The 17,017-nt window shown below is 40.9% G+C and overlaps 1 protein-coding gene across 5 annotated transcripts in view; it reads right to left on the bottom strand.

Annotated features, from left to right (window-relative positions):
• Positions 1-17,017, bottom strand: part of EML4 (EMAP like 4) — a 149,996-nt gene that overhangs the window by 82,937 nt on the left and 50,042 nt on the right. For 4 of the 5 annotated variants that reach the window (XM_027641479.1, XM_027641480.1, XM_027641482.1 and 1 more), the window contains exon 1: positions 5,523-5,594. The exons of the other annotated variant lie outside the window; for it this stretch is intronic. In XM_027641479.1, the coding sequence (XP_027497280.1) occupies positions 5,523-5,589 (67 nt within the window). In that variant the 5' untranslated portion in view covers positions 5,590-5,594. Of the gene's footprint in view, positions 1-5,522; positions 5,595-17,017 lie in introns of those variants that run through there. 5 annotated transcript variants of the gene reach the window in all.

Below are 17,017 nucleotides of genomic sequence, written 5' to 3'. Positions count from 1 at the left end.
AATAACAGAATCTTTCATGCATGAAAAAAATCCTCCCACCACAGCAGAATACATCAGTAAGAACGTTATTTTATACATTTTCAGCATTTTCTACCCTTCCTCACAATCTTATTTTACTATTTTTATTTTATTTTTAGCATTAGGAAAAAGAATTAAAACTGAGCCAGCATGACCATGTTCTTTGGGCTGCAGCTGGGGCGTAGGGCCACACAAACTACCAGGGAGTGAGCCCGAGAGAGAGTGAACAACATCACAGCTTCCATGTAGTAACTATTCAAGCACACACTCTTACTCAAGACTAAATGCCATGCTGTTTAACCTACTAATCCACATTTAGTAACCTACTGTGTCAACATGCTTTTGGTTTCCACCTCCACTTAGCCCTCTGCAGCTCATGTGCAAGCCCACACTCTAACTAGGTGTGGCCATTCTTTGCAACTTGTGAAGTTGCATACGAGGAAGTCCTCGCACGAGAGCGCTACACAACACGTATGAAGCCTGTACATCTCCGAGATGTACCTCAAAAAATACCTCATTGCTCAAGACACCATGCTATTTATTTACCAAATAGGTAAAATCATGCAAGAACCTGAAGGACCAACTCCATCAGCTGGAAGGGAATGTTTCCTTTGATGCATTTCACAGATATCAGACATCTGACTATGGGTATTCTCATGGTTTTAAATGCTCCTGAAGAGCTTCATGGGCAAACCTCGACAAATTAATGCATTTTTAGAACATATAAAGAACAAAAAAGGTGCTGGGAGAGAAGAGCAAAAGCAGACGTCACCTAAATTCTACCTGGTTTTACGACACATAAAGGGCATCTTCTCACCACACAGTAAAAAACTGTGATTAATGACTGTAACATCTGGTTATTCCTTCTCCACCCCTGCTCACAGAGCAGGATCTGCACATCCAGCAGTTTTTCTGTATTTCTTTTCGCAAGTTCTGCTCTCCATGCTGGTCTGGCTCAATGCAGAAGGAGCAGGTTGAAGAAGCTGAATATGCTGCAAGGAGGAAGTTTCCAACGACACCGCTTTCCTGATGAATTTACTTATCTGTGTGAAGTAGGGGTGTGATACAGGGCTCATAAAGATACTTTCTTAATCAGGACATTACTCTAAATTTGAGAGCAAAGACTCAGTGCTGAGAAAGTGTGTGCAGTCTGAACCTTTCTATCTGACCTTTAATGGTATGTTTGCTGCGTCAGCTCCACCTTTGACATTTCACCAATTTCGATACTTCAGCAACTTAAAGTGTGGCTTGCAATTACGTTCTGCAATTGCAACGAAAACACTACCCATTAACCTGCACAAGTCACTATTATCTCCTCAACCCCCTTTTGATGACTAATACATATTCCTAGAACCGTTAGGAGTGAGACAGAGACCTGAAAAGGCAAAGAAGAAGAAACATTACCAAAAAATGTAATTATAGTTTCAAAAGGTAGTTATCAAGTTAAAGAAATGAGACTTCCATTGAGTCAAGATAAGAATTAACCTTCTAAACAGTGTGAGATGAAAACTCCTATGGATCTTTACACTATATGCAATTTTATGTTGTATACACACAGTTGTTACAGTGCAATACTGCAGACATTTAGTTAGACACTACCGAGCAATAACACTGTTATTTACCAAAGTATGCACTAAATACACTGAAAGACTTGTAATGAGACATGTACATTCACAAACATTTACAGTAAGTTTACAGTCAGAAACGTGCAGAGTCAAACACTGTTTGACCTCACAGAGAGCTCCCCATGCCACTGCACCAGCCTGTACTGTGCATGGCTGGGTCACAACAGCCATGTCCCTTCTCTGCGTTCCTGGAAAGGGGGTGGTATCTGATGAGGGAACAGCACTTTGACAATAAGATTAATGCAATGAAGCCTTTTTTACACAGCCCATCTAGTTTACAGCTCACTTCATTAAGCATAGGCTCATCTAACTTACAAAGCAAGTAAATTCTGCTTAGTCCAGTTGTGCTTATAACCCTTCAGCAAAAGATTGTTTTAACTCAGATAAATTACTAGAAGGTGGTAAGTAAAACTATACTAACCTGATAAGGAAGTAGAACGTAAAACCAGTATACACTATCCTACAAATTCCAACAGATAAGAGGCAACAATGGTACTTTCAAGAACTACAATGAGATGGGATTTCAACTCTAGACTATCAGAAAAAACAGTGCTTAGGGAGATGTAATCCCCTGAAATAGGCTGATACTTGGTTTATTTAACTGGTCCCCATCCAGTATCTATCCATTTTAGGTAAAATATCAAGCTGAAAGTAGGACTTCTATGTCACATTTGTCTATTTTTGCCTACATAACAGGCACTGGAAAGAAAAAAGCCCTTGTAATATCCAAATACTCACAGCAAAGTTCCTTATGTCAGATACTAATCCAAATTAAGTACCTGTGCGTGAGCATCCAGACAGGGAAGCACAGCACCAGGAACAGCAGCACATGCAGGCCACTGTCACTCCCTGCCAATGAGGCAGGTGGCAAAGCCACAGCCAGCTGAGGTGCCCTCCAGAGAACAGTGATAGACCCTGGATGAGAGTGGGTGGCAAAGCCGCCACTGGCTGAGGTGCCCTCCACAGCACAGTGACAGCCCCTGGGTGAGAGGCATCAAGCCCAAGAAGGACTCAGTGTCACCTCTGGAGAAACCCTGCAGAGCCACCACCATAACCTCACCTTTATCATCCCTGTCTCCAGCAACTGGTGAATCTGCACTGCAAAAAACCCTAAGCAAACTCTACTAGTATTAACATTAAAGATAACCGAATCAAAACCAAAAGCCTGACAGTAATCAAGTTTACAAATATGGGGATACTAGAGTTTGTTTCAATTTTTTTCCTGTTTATAAATACTATTTTCAATGCCAAGTGTCACTGGAGGCAAATATTTAATCAAGAAGCATGACAACTGAAGGTTTCTTTGTAGGTAAATATTTCCATTGGTCAAACTCAAAATTTCTAACCCGATCTGTATCATCTAAGATAAATTCTAGCCCATATCTAATTTGATAGCTATGCTCTTCCTGAAGGAACATTGCCTTGTCTTAGCTTTAGTTATAAAAGGATAATTAGAAAAATTAGAAAAAAAGAATTCACCCCTACTGACATCAGAGAAGTTTTTTTAAAAGTTTGATTAAGCTGCTTATCAGCACTGGTATTCCATATGTCAAAAGGAAGTGCTAGTTCTTTACTCCTGAATTAGGAATTAATTTTTAGCTATGGCAAGAAATGAGCAACTGAAGGTATGTATAATGACACCTGTGACAAAACAAATCACAATTAAAGGTAAGGTAGACAAGTTCCTATAGAAAAGCACATCATTATAGGATATATACTTAAAAAAAAAAAGTTATCCCCAAAAACCTCACCTGAAATACCCTACTGTTAGTACAAAGCCTTAAGCTCCTTTAAATAAAGCAAGAATGAGCATGTATGGCCCAACAGGAAAAAAAAAAATTCCTTCTACAGCTTAATCTCAGGCTTTTTCATACTTGTTACCACTGCAAAGTTGCTAAAAGCCCTCAAGGCAAGGAGCTCTCAAGAATGAAGTTAGAAATTTCATACGCACAAAGCACTTTGTAATTCTCCACCACACCAGTTCCTTATCACTCTAAGTTTATGTGCAAACCAACACACAGTCCTCAAAAAACTTTATATAAAGATACATTAGGTCTAACTGTATAAGTAGGAATCAAGTTTTAAACCAACAAAGCACATTGCCCTGCTAATAATACCCAAAGCCGCAGTTTCTGTTAATCACAAATGCTGTCTTTAGCTCTTACTCAGTACAATCTTCAGTCTTTCACCAAGATTTTAGGTAATATAATTTTTTAAGACGCAGAAAAAAATTGAAGTAGACCATATGCATTGAAAAAAAATGTATTTCTTGTACCTTATTTTGCTGGATTTCTATATAAATCTCAAAAGGTAAGTCCATCACGTCACACTCGCCTCAGAATTTCAAGATAGGTCTCAAGCCGAAGTTTAAGACACTGCTACGTTTTTTACAGACGATCGCAGAAATTTTTCCTAAAAGCCATTAAAGTCAATGGAAATGTTGGTAACATAAACCACTACATATCAGTAACAAAGCTTCAAGTAAAAATTGCTGTTCTTTTGAATTTTGCTCTGAAGACAAACAGCTAAACATTAACCTTTCTTTTCTACTGTAAAAATCCTTTCAAGACTGCAAAAACAAATCATACGAAGCATAATGCTAAAATTTCCAATTTACCCTCCTCTCTTTCTTAAGAGTTGCAACATCTTGAATTCTAAACCGAATAGTTTGAATTCTGAAGCAGATAAAGTACAGCGCATTGCTCACTGCAAGAAAGTACACCATAGCAAGGTCATTCCTTTCTTCCCCAACATACCCATCGAAATCTATGCATTAAATATTTGCCCTTATTTTTTAAGACACACTTTCCTGTTGACCATCATATTCTAGGTCAGAAGTGAAAGGTTTTTACATGTGAGATGCTGCATTCGCACCAAAACCGCACGGCACGAATCAGCGAACAAAGAAGGGCTGCTCAGTGATGTCCACTCTATTCGGAAAAACACACTTCACAACATACAAGAGAAACACGTCTTATCTCTGATGCGATTTGTTGGCGAGGACCATTTGGTTCTTTTTAAGACCATATATTTTTGGTTGCTACAGTCAGAACGCTGCAATTAATGACCCGATTCACACTGAAGAGGCTGGTTTGACAGTAGTTGTTTATAAAGAAATGAAATAGGCATTGAAATATTTCATTTTTACTATGATACTAGTAAAAATGAAGGCGGGGGGGGGGGGGGGGGGGGGGGGGGGAGAAACCCTTAGTTCTGAAGGGCAAATGCATGCTTCAGAGACAGAAAGCCCCGCACAGGAGGCGCACGGCTGGAGCCGCAGCAGACGCGGGTCTGATCTACCTACGCTGAGCGAGCCTTTACTGCCGCCTGCCTGAGGCCCGCGCAGCCCACGCGTCCCAGCGGGGCTTCCCATGACTTTTGCTTTGGAGAGCGTCAAACAGAGAGGTCCAAACGAAGGGCTGGACGCGCAAGAGCCGCCCTTTCCCAAGGGCTGCGAAGGGTCCCTCGCACGAAACGCGTCCCCCCGACAGCCCCGGGGCCGCCGGGCCCCAAGCTGCTCCGCGCCAGCAGCCTTCTGTCCAGAGAGCACTAACTTCGTCATTATCTTCCTCTCGTTTCCTCCGTTATCCACACACACCATAATTTTGTTTGGTGAATTTTTTTATTTTTTTTTTTTTTAATTTTCTCGAGGTTCGGATGCCGCAGGGCAGCGAGCCGCTCAGCAGGCACACCTTGCCGGCTTGCTGCCGGGGACGCGGAGCTGCCCTCGCACCACACAGGGCAGTATCTACCCGGGTACGGACAGGTTTCCCTTCCTCCCCTCCCGGGATGGGAAAGCGCTGGAGATCACTCCGAAAGAGCCCTCGCAGGCGTTGCGGGGCGGGCCCCCCCCGGCGCGGGGCAGGCGCGGTACTTTACCCGTGCAGAAGGCAGCGAGCGCCGAGGGGTCGCAGCCTGCGCCCAGGCAGAGCAAGGCTTCCTCCATCCCTCTCGCCGACGCCGAGCCGGCCCCGCCGCCCTCCCGCCGAGGCTCAGCCCGAGCACCCGCGCCCCGGCCCGGCCGGCGGACGCCGAGCGGACGGTGCCGGCCCCCGAGCCCTGCTGGCGGCGGCCGGTCCCCGCCGCCTCTCCCCGCTGCCCCGGCAGCGAGCGCGGGAGGCCGGCGGGGGCGGGCCGGGGCCGAGGCCCCGGGGAGGGGCCGGCCCGCAGGCGGCGACCACACGCTCGCTGCGGCACCGGCCGGGAGCCGCGGGCCCCGGTGCCTTCTCCGGAGGGAAGCGGAGCTCGCCGAGCTGCTCCCGAGCAGGAAACTGGCAGCTGCTCGCACACAGGCAGGGTCCTGCACCCTTCCCGTAGGAAACCACAGCAATCGGCAACAGACACCCCCCTGCTGCCCGGTCCCACCGCGCCGCACGGTGCTCACGGCCGGTGGCAAAACCGTGACATTAACTATAAAAAGCCAACAGCGATCAGTCTGCCCTCGGTCTGGGCATAAAGAACTACCACAAATGACTAATGAATACGATTTTTATACTCGGCCTATTCAGATAAACCATTATCGTTCCAAAGCATGTCTGTCTATCTGTCAGAAACACCCCAGATCTATCGTCAGTCACAGAGCAACGTGACACGAGAGGTTCACACGGGGAGGGGGGAGAGAGGAAGGGGGTGGTTGTTTGCTCTCGATTATATTGGAATATTTTTCACATGACATCTTTCGAGACGAAAGAGCAATGACATCACTGGCAATATACTCAAATCCATTATATGAAAACTAAGCAAAATATCATGGCTTAAAAGCAGCAGTTTTGCAAAGTTATCGTTCTGTTCAGCAGAAGGGAACTCGTATTACAAACGCATTACAATCTATTTAATGTGATCATGATTTTGTCTGTCTTGCAAGACAAAGCACAGCCAGATGAGAACTAATGAATGCAACATGTGTTCATTCTTTTGGTAGCCGTGCCTGAAGCCAATTGGCAGAATGACTACAGCAAGATAAATGTCAAAACAAAACTATTTGTGAATATGTACTGCATGTATTTTGCCTCTTCTATCATACTTGAAATAGTTTATTATTTTCAAGCTTTGCAAGCATATTAAGTAAGTCTGGATTAAAGTTTTAATTTCCAGACAACAGTGGGATAGTAAAAAAAAAAAGGGGGAAATCCATGTCTCCATTCAAAAAATGAGGGCAGCAGTTTTTTTCCACCATTACAAACAGTTGCTGAGAATGTTCATAGGTTCATAACAACATATAATTTAGACAGCACACAGTGGGGTTTGTGTGTTTTCCCCAAAATTATCAATCTACATAACTACAGTAGTATACTTCTTTTCAGGCAGCTCCTGACAGACTGGAGGAATTGACCTCTGCAGTGATCTAAAAAAAGAGAAGGCAGTCAGCTGAACACAGCTCTGCAGCATGAAGCCAGCCAGACAACTACTGTGATTAATATCAGGAAAGGACTGGGAAACTGAATAGTGGAAGATGAAAATGGTAAAAGGCAAGGGCACACAATTAAGGAAGGGCCCTAATGAAGACATGGGCCTCAACACACAGCTGTGGCACTAGGATTGACCAAGAACCCATCTTTCCAACTTGTCCCAACCACTATGTTGCATCACGTCATTAAACAATTTTAATTGCAGGATGAAACACTGAGCCTTATCTTGGGTGGGTTGGGCAGACAGAATAATTTAACGCACACTTCGGTATCCTTTCAAATTCAACATCCTTCCCAATACAACTATGAAGCCTCGGAAAAAATTGTAGGCAAAAATGCTCCATGAGGCCAAACAGATATTTTATGTGCTGGTAAAACCAGCACTGAGCAGAAAGAGGCTTGATTTGCAATCTTAAGTGGCCATTACTGCTCTGAACAATGACACAGATTACGTACAACTGGCAAGAAACATCCAATGTAGTTCACACCAAAACATTTTTCTTGAACATATCAATTTTAAAGTAAGTTAAACACTCTGTATTTAAAAAGTTAGGATCTCCTATTGTAAAATAGGTATGAAACAGTGTTATTTCTGGGTATCTATGACCCTAATTTTTAGTTTTAAAACTAAAGGATTTCCTCAGCACAGAAGTTTCATTACAGTGGTATTTTAAACAGAGATTAATTCCTACCGAATCAAGAGCATACAGAGTGAGGCAGAAGAAACCAAAGCAAATGTTAGAGCACTACCATAATAATCCTCTGAACTCTAACTTTTGAAATAAGATTTCAGAAGGCACAGCTCTCCCTGAAAATAGCAGAAGCTGTGTCAACCCACCCATCACCTGTTCCCTGCTGGGCTGAGGACTTTGATCAAAATTCATTGACTTGCCTTTAAATTCCTCATTAAAAACATAACTCCTCATTAGGATTTTACACTCCTCTATCTCTGTACCATACCTGTCCTTCTAAGCAATCTGACAGTCTTCAACATCCATCTACCTTTAAACTTTGCAAGCTTAAACACCATCTCAGGCCCCTGTTCCCTGCTGTTACTTAACATGGGTGGTGGGAGATGAGGAGGTGCCCTTCTTAAGAATTTTAGATAGGCAAAAATGATGAAAAAATACTTAAAATATGGCATAGACCAAAATAAAACACATACACAATAGGAAAAAAACTTCTCAGATTATTAGCAGTGCAAAGTATGTTGTTACACCACGCAAAAACGTAACATTTTAATTTAACACAGCAAAGTATGTTAAAGATCAGGAACAGAGCTCCACACACTGCATATAAATACAGATTCATTCATTGTTTGTTTACCCCCAATATATGGATATTTAGGAACACTACACATCTGGTAAATACAGTGGATGTCTCAAAGACTGCAGCAGCACCAGTCAGATTCTGAATCTACAAAAAGAATAATGTTAGAAACACTTCAGTTTTTCATGAGCCAAAACATACTCCAATGCACCTTTTCTTCAGAGGCGGGAGCAAATGGCTCCTCCAGCTTTTGAAGAGGGCCACAGGAAGGCATGAAGTTTTTGGAGTCATCACTTCCATGTGAAGAGGAGGAAGAAGCAGGTCCTCTGCCCCATACCCCCAAAACTGCTTTCCAGTCAACCCAGAGCTAGCTAAGGAAACTAGGGGGGCCCCCACCAAAGCCATCATGTCGCCAGTTGCACAGATTGCAGAACAGACACCTTGTTCCCAGGACATCTTTAGTACTTAAAAAACAAAGAAGATTATTTATTGAGCTTCCTTGACAAGTAATACTGCTCCTAAGAAAATACCTGCCATTACATAAAATTTGGGAATTGGTTTCCACAGAACTAGAGTTTCTCAATTTCCTTCAGATTTAAGAGACTTCAGATTCAAGAACTGCTGCACAAGGCAATCACAGTTATCTTCCATCCAAAAGATTACTGGAGACTCTCTCTATACACCTTTTCTTCAGAACACCTGTAGCTGTACCTAAATATCACAAAGTGTAACTACAGTGAGACTAGTTTAATGACCATCTTCTTGTTGAACTGCAAGAGGGCAGCATCAGTTAATTTTGTTCCTCATATGTATAAAATCAATCATGTTTCCACTGGCAAACAATCCTTCAATTATTTTGCTTTCTTCTTTCTGAAAAGAAACTGTAGCAATGTTTCTTTTCGAATTGGCAATTAACCTCACCACCAAACAGTATCACCTTTCAGCAGCTGTATCCACTAGCTCTGCCCCATGGAAAAGAGAGAATAACAATGATTTCTTTAATTTAAACTACCCAATTCTTGAAGACCTGAAGCCTTTTAATACATTTTCTGTAGGGCGGGGGGAAATTCTTTCAGTTTGGTTTTAAAATGATGTTTTATGTGTTATCACCAAGCTAGCACAACAGACCAAAACCATTTAATCAGATGAGACAAAGTAATCAAACAGTTTTAAAAGACATGCTTCTGTTAAGGATGCTCATTGCTTTGAGCCTGTTTCCAGCAGGACTTGCAAGGTGTACAGAGGTTAGTGAGCTATGGAGGACAAGGACAGTCTCGCAGGATTCAGTGCTCCCATTAACACCTGTGGAATGTGGCAGTCACTGCTCACTCCTCTTCACTCCAGGTGCTGGCACTGTAATAAACCCTAGGAAAGTCCCATTCTCTCAAGCATTAATACCGAGAGTGACAGAAGGCAGGACCTTTGCCTACAATTAAGGTCACAACTGGCATATGGGAGCACTACTGCTAAAATAAGCATCCCTGCCCTTCTCCTGCATCCTTCCCATTCTCATCCTGCTCCTGTCAACACAGCTCATGGGGCTGCACAAGGAAGCACACTGGGAGACTGAACAACCTGAAACCTAACTCTTCAACATCAAAACAGGAAAACTTACCAGCCCACTCATACAGTGTATGGCACAATGAACCCTGAAGCAGCAGGGAGGAGACACTCTTTCCAGTACCCTCTGGAAAGAGTGGTGGGAATCGAGCCTGTCAACAGCAGGTCTGTCCATGGATGACTTAATGTGATTTTGAAACAGCTACACTTGTAAATCACATTTCATTGCCAGAAAACTGAGCAAAATAAGAACTGATACAGAAGAAAGTGAAGTCCCCAAGCGAGCAGTGCCAGGGTAGGATGCAGCAGAGAGCACACAATGGTGCCAGAGGCCCTTCTCTTAACATCCTGCTCCTAGGCTAAACTGAGCTCCTTCATCCTATGGCATTTTTCTCAAAAGGAGACAGCATGCAGAAAACATGATAAACAACAGGTGAATATTGGATCTTAAAGATTGTCCCGAGGCTGTCCTCCACAACTAAACCATACTAAAACCTAGCTCAACCAGCCTAGGAAAGGGATCTAAATGGGGAAATTTGTTTTATTTGTTTTCTAAACACACACTGCCTAACTTGAAAAAAACCCCCTACAAACAATACAAAGTCCTCCAAATGTACATGCATATTTTTAAGAATAACCACATGAATGCCTATTTTTGTCAGGTGGGTTTTCTGCTGAAGCAGCTGCACCAACACAACGGAGGTGGCAGCAGGCTGATGTGGAGAGTAGGAAGGGTGGCAATGTGTAAGGCTGGTATTTCACTGAGCATAACATCAAACCACAGCTGTAGCATGCTTTCCGCTGCCTGCCTGGAGCACTTGCACAGCAGACTGCTTGCAGCTGCCTTCCTGCCTATCCAGCAAACAAGATGAAAATGCATTAAATCTAAAACACAGCCACAAAAGGGTTTCTCCTGCAAATTTTATGTTGAGCATGTGTTCCAGACCGCAGTCCAGACCACATAACCCAGGTGGTGGCCCATGAAAACATGCAATCCTGTCCATAAGAAAGGGAAGAGTCTGAACAGTGGCATCCTTGTCAGACACAGTCTGTATTTTTATGGAGATAATCAGTTTTGTCTCTGGTCAAGAACCTACACAGCTTCAAATGCACAAGTTTTGCATAAGTGATATTTTTAAAACTACAGGTATATTGTACAAGGTTGTTAAATATGAAGCATTCCCATCTTCTGAAAGTGCTCAGCAAAAGACAGATTATTAATAATGACAACTAACTGGTAATCTTAGTCATACCAAAACTTGGTTATGGACTAGCTATGGTGAAGTGACTGCTGTCTAATCATTTAGTTCATGCCAACAGAAAGAAAAATATTGCTTTTGCCATGCAGAAGGGAAACACAGGCAGAGAGGCCAACTACAAAACTGTTTTCTAACAAAGTACTTTCAAAATAAAGCATCTAGTTCTAGAAATATGACACTGCTTAAGAGTTGCGTATTCTTTCAAAAAATTATTAAATGTCATTCTTGCATGTCAACAAATCTCTAAATGTTGGCTGTTTCCATTAACGCATTGCTGCAGTGGTGACTATTTTTTCTACTTTTAAAAGTAAAAAAAAAAAAAAAGAAGAGCAAAAAACTCAACAGAATTTGATAGAGTGCACTATTTAAGACAGAGACCAACACAAGTCTCCTTTACTATCCACTTTGAGATACTGAGGAATTAGAAAAGCCTTGATGAAAACACCACCACACAAAAGTGCAGTCATTCACACACACATTCTTATTGAGGATGTCCAGCACAAGACTTCTGGATGCACAGAGAGTTTTCACAGTGGGTGACCAGCTCAGCGACCTACTGGGATGATGTGGGATTGCACTGTGATCACCCCACTTCATCTCAAAGGGTGGCTCAGATGTAGAGCAAAACATGTAAATGAGGAATAAAATCCGCAGATGCTAGTCTGGCTTAGTCTAAGTGCCTAGGAACACCTTCTGACTTCTGCATACGCCAGCATAACAAATCTTTCACCTGAGGTGGTCCATTTGTGACCACCCAGCATAAACTCACTATCTCTGATTTAAATATTACCTAATACACGCAAATGTGATGTAGGTGTCAGACCTTAGACTATTACACCACTTCAGAGTTTGACCTTATCAAAAGATCATTTACAGCCACACAGTTTTGACATATTATATATAACAGCTGTACAGTCCATAAATTAATTACCCTTCTGATGGCACAGACTACTAAACGAAGTGGTTTAAAGAATCTGTAGAGACTGTTTTATATCCATGTCATTCCTTTAAATTTAGTTGACAACAGATTTTTGTACTCTCAAGAAAATGGGTCACAATAATTATTTACAAATATAGGATTGAACTATTGTGAAATCCTAATGTAGGGCTTAGGACCTATGCTGTTGGAAAAACATACAAGATACACATTTGTTTTTTTAAAAAAAAGACAAATATGGAAATGCTGTTTACTTCCCTTGTTTTTCAGTAATATTCTCAGTATTATAAAAATTGGTGAATATAAAATAGAAAAAACAAGCCACATTATTTGCATGAATTGTTTGATAAAAAATTGTCATTAGAAAGATTCAGCTTGGTTCACACAGAGATGTCAAAGGAGATCTTTCAACTAAGTCAACAAATTAAATCTGCCAGACTAGAAGTCATGCTTACTTGAAAGCCTGAGTAACATTATTGACATAAAATTAGGTATTGATTTCCCATTTATTCTACCTGTAGGAATAGTAATATTACAAAAAAACACCTTTGCCAGCCTCTCTAGAGAATAACCAAAGGACAGTAAGACACAAGCAACCTACCATTTTAACTAGTATCCCTTTCACAAGAGTCGAGACCAAGGTCAACTTTTTACTACAGAAATGTCTGTTGATATTGCCAGAAAAAAAACATTCTGTAGGTGAGGAAAATAATTTCTTCCTCTGGATCATAAATCCTGTTATGACAGCTAAAGGCCAAAGCAAAGAACAAAAAGGCTAAATTGAAAAAGGGAGAAAGAGAGAGAGGAAACTGTGGTGTGCAGCAGTAGAGTCTAATTGAACAGACAGACTAAATAGCTGTGGTGAAGACAAAGACACATCATGCTACAGGGGGAAAACACCACAAAAGAAAAATGGAGAAGGTCCCTGGTGGCTTTAAGAAATGCAGTTGTATTTTCCAAAAATCCATCTTAACAAAGATTCAGAGGCTGACTAAAGGTCAAAAGCAGGAGGAATTTGATGGTATCATATTACCTAAGACACTCCTCCACACACGGTGGAACCACCAGCCCTAAGAGGTGGAGGTGGTTATGGCAGCATGCGATCAAGTTCATTATGTCCTCACTTCACCACAAGAAGCTTCTGTACTCCAGATCTACCTAGTTACCTTCAGGTAATAACAGCTGGAAAACAAGAGAATAATCCAAAACATACTGAAGTCACAACTTTTAAAGGAATTTAATCAAGACTCAAATTAAGAGTTTACCTATCTATTCTTTGAGAAGGATGAACTCCATGAGCTAAGTGAGTAAAATAACAGGAGTGATGGACTAAAGTAATAATAATAGTAATAATAATAATAACTAATAGTAAAAATAGTAATAACTAAAAGTAACTTCTTCACTAGCAAACAGGACAACAGTACGGACTGCTCTAAGCTCCCAATGGCTTAGGATAAGGAATAGTCTCTATATATTTGCATACAAAGTAAACTAAAATAATAAAAAATATTTTTGTGTGGTTCCCCCCCTTTTTTTTTTTTGTTTGAAATACAGACTATGGCAGCATTTGTATTTTTCTTAATATGTGTGGGTGAGAAGTTAGCAGGTTTCATGTAACTAGCTGCTTACATGCCAAGTTTACACAACAAATCACAGAATGGCCTAGATTGGAAAAAAACCATTAAGTTCACCTAGTTTTAAGCCCCTGCCAGGGACAGAGAACCTTCCACTAGACCAGGTTGCTCAGAGCTCCATCTAACCATGCCTTGAACACTTCCAGGGATGGGGGATCCATAAATTCTCTGGGTAACCTGTTTCAGTGACTCACCATCCTCACAGAATTTTTTCCTAATATCTAATCTAAAACTACTCTCAGATTGAATCCATTCCTCCTTGTCCTGTCACTACATACTATTGTAAGAAGTCCCAGCAATAAGGTCATCCCGAAGCCTTCTCTTCTCCAGGCTGAACAAACTCAAATCACTTAGCCTTTCCTCATAGAGGAGTAATGAGCACAATTCCACCACAGGATTTCTGGGTAGACACTTGACAAACATCTTTACACATAGCAACTTTTGAGGATTTTTGTATGTGTGTGTTTCTTTTTTAACACTAACTTCTAACCTGCAGACAACCTGAACATATAACTCCCATTTGAAATACATGTTACCTATGAAATGGACTGTAAACACTTTTTCTCATATCACCTTGTACCATTTTTAAAGCACTCCACAAAGACAAATGGAGAATTATAAAACTGTTAAAAGCACATGGCTACACAGATTTTAAAGTATGGACATAATAAAGTATTGTTACATTTACGGTCTATGATGTTCCTAAGTATTCCAAATTTTTAAAGGAAGCAACACTTGATTGATCTCAGGACAGTCTTGAGACACAGAAGATGTCCGAATCTCAGTAAAGTGATCAAAATTAGTTAGAATTTTTTTTTAATCACACATATCATAAGTTACATCTAACCACTGAAATATTCAGTCCAGTATACAAGTTCCCTAAAAAAATCTACATTCCTTCTTTTTCTATTCTCAAGCCAAAAGAAATTATTGCATGTTTAAGAAGTTTTAGTCAAAACAAAGCTTCAGAAGACAAACAGTAAAGTAACTTATTTATTTGTAAGTCTATAATCACCACAGGAGCTCACAGGACAGTGAGCAACAGGCAATGCTACAATTTCAGTGTAAGTTTTATTTAGGTGAAGTGTTTCGCCTGCTACCTCTATAAACAGGAAGACTCAGCTATTTCCTTCAACCAAGTGCTAGTGACTTACTATCTTAACAGAGCCCACAGCAAAATCTGCTTGAAAGTTACAAACTTGCAATGCTGGATATTTTATTTTATTTCTCCATGGGCTGTATTTACAGCATGAATACATGGTTTGCTTGTTTGTTTTTATTTTCAATATATATAAAGTCTTCTACAAGAAAGCATGCACTACCAAATTATACTGCAGGACATCAGAACAAAAGGAATGGTATTAAGTAGCAAGAAGACCAGCTTAAATACCAAGAAAATTCTAGTCCCTATTTCTGAAGTTTTCGCTAAATGTTGCGTGCTTGTTTAGGCATCATTTGAGGATGCATCCCACTTGCAATGTAAGAGATTTGAAGCAAGCTTAAGAGTCTTCATCCCCATCAAGTATACAATTTTCCACTATTCTGTCAAATTGCTCAATATTCTGCCACTCCATATGAAAATAAAGTGGAAAATTATATTACTGTAGTTGTTGCAAGGCACTTGTGCAGCTTTCCTACACTAAAATTGCCAGGATTTTAACATAGACACATTTGTATTGCAAAAGTAACCCTCAAAACCACCTTATTGAAGCATCTATCACCCTACAAGGTGGCTCACAAGGAGACAGTTCCCCCCAGCTCCTTCAAAATGAAGTCAAGAGAGAGCAGTTGTGGACTGCAGATGACTATACTTCGTATCTTTCAAGAATTTCGTAACAGAGGATTTATACCTTACTATTTTTCTTTGCTAGTCTCTTGACAGAATTCAAGAATTCAAATCACTTATTTTGTTTCACCACAGGAGAATTATCTAATTTAATGAGCAACTCATTTGATGCATAATCAGGCAACTGATTTTATCTGCTTCATCGCAGTAAAGAGGTCAGCACTACCTTCCATTAAGGCAAATTACAGGTTTTCAAGCATACCCACAATCAGAGGAAATCAGTTTGTTCTTGCAGCATCCTCAAAACACATGGAGCATATGGGCATTGGAGGGACGTGGGCAGAAGTGGAAAGAAGAGGATTAAATTAAACAACAATTTGGAGGAAGCATCTTGCTGTTTTCCCTGATGAAATCAGGTCTGTGGCATTAAAACGGACATGAGAGAACGCGGCTTATTTGCATTGTCTCCTTCCTTTTCTCATTTATAAATCAGTTGCTATTCTTAGGCAGGATATACATTAGAAGGAACACAGTAAACTGAATTTGTAATCCAAACTTAATCACCCATCCCAAGAGCCATACAAAATGGTCTGGAGGCAGGCTGCATCTGACCATCCAGCAAGGGCATCATGTGTAAACACCAACACAGGATAAGCATTTGTGCTACATAAAAAAAAGCTTTTATTTTTTTATAAAAATTGCATTAATTTACAGTGGTAATAATTTTTAAATATTTAATAGCTATTTATTTCAGTGAAGTCCTCCAGTCTGCAAAAACACATTACCCAAAGCAATACCTTGGGCTGTCTGTACCACACGCACACATATGTGGTGCAGAGCATCTCGATGCAGGTGGGGAGAGCACAGTGGCTTTTCAGCATAGGTCCACTTTTCTACAGACAGGACAGAGACAGGCAGCAGCTGTGGAAATGAAGCCGACCATTCCTGAAAACATGCCAGAAAACGCTTGCAGATAACTGCTTTCAAGGTACCACTCTTTAGTAAAAGGATTAGAGTGGAAACAGCACATACTTGGCACAAACCTCTTGAGTCAGGAGTTTGGTTTAGATCATTAGCAAATTAGCAGTATAAACTAGATTCACCGTTGGAAGATTCGATTTAGTAAGGAAGCTTTAGATCCTGCGGCACAATTTAGCAGGGAAGAGCCTGCCTGGAAGCTGCAGCACCAGGCAGAAAGGGGACACAGCTCTGAACACAGACCACCTCCTAAGTGATGGACAGGCTAAACAACAGGGAGAAACTTCACTGACTGAAAAGGGAACCAGGATTAACCTCCAGACTATTACACCTTATACTCTGATACAATTTAACATAACATGGCAATTCCAACAGGTTATTAACACAAGGTAACTGCGTGGATACAAAAGTCTTTTGAAAAACATTTTAATAAAACTATACCCTAATAGCTTTTGGACAACTTGGGCTATGTTAAATATTATATGATACTGTCATTGTTTCTTATATAGTATTATGTTCCCAATTACTATCAGAGCTACTTTT

Source organism: Corapipo altera, unplaced genomic scaffold, assembly GCF_003945725.1.
Source record: "Corapipo altera isolate COAL_440 unplaced genomic scaffold, ASM394572v1 48b, whole genome shotgun sequence".
Classification (NCBI taxonomy): Eukaryota; Metazoa; Chordata; class Aves; order Passeriformes; family Pipridae; genus Corapipo; species Corapipo altera.
Note: the sequence above shows the minus strand (reverse complement) of the source record. Positions and strands in the feature narration are given on the sequence as shown.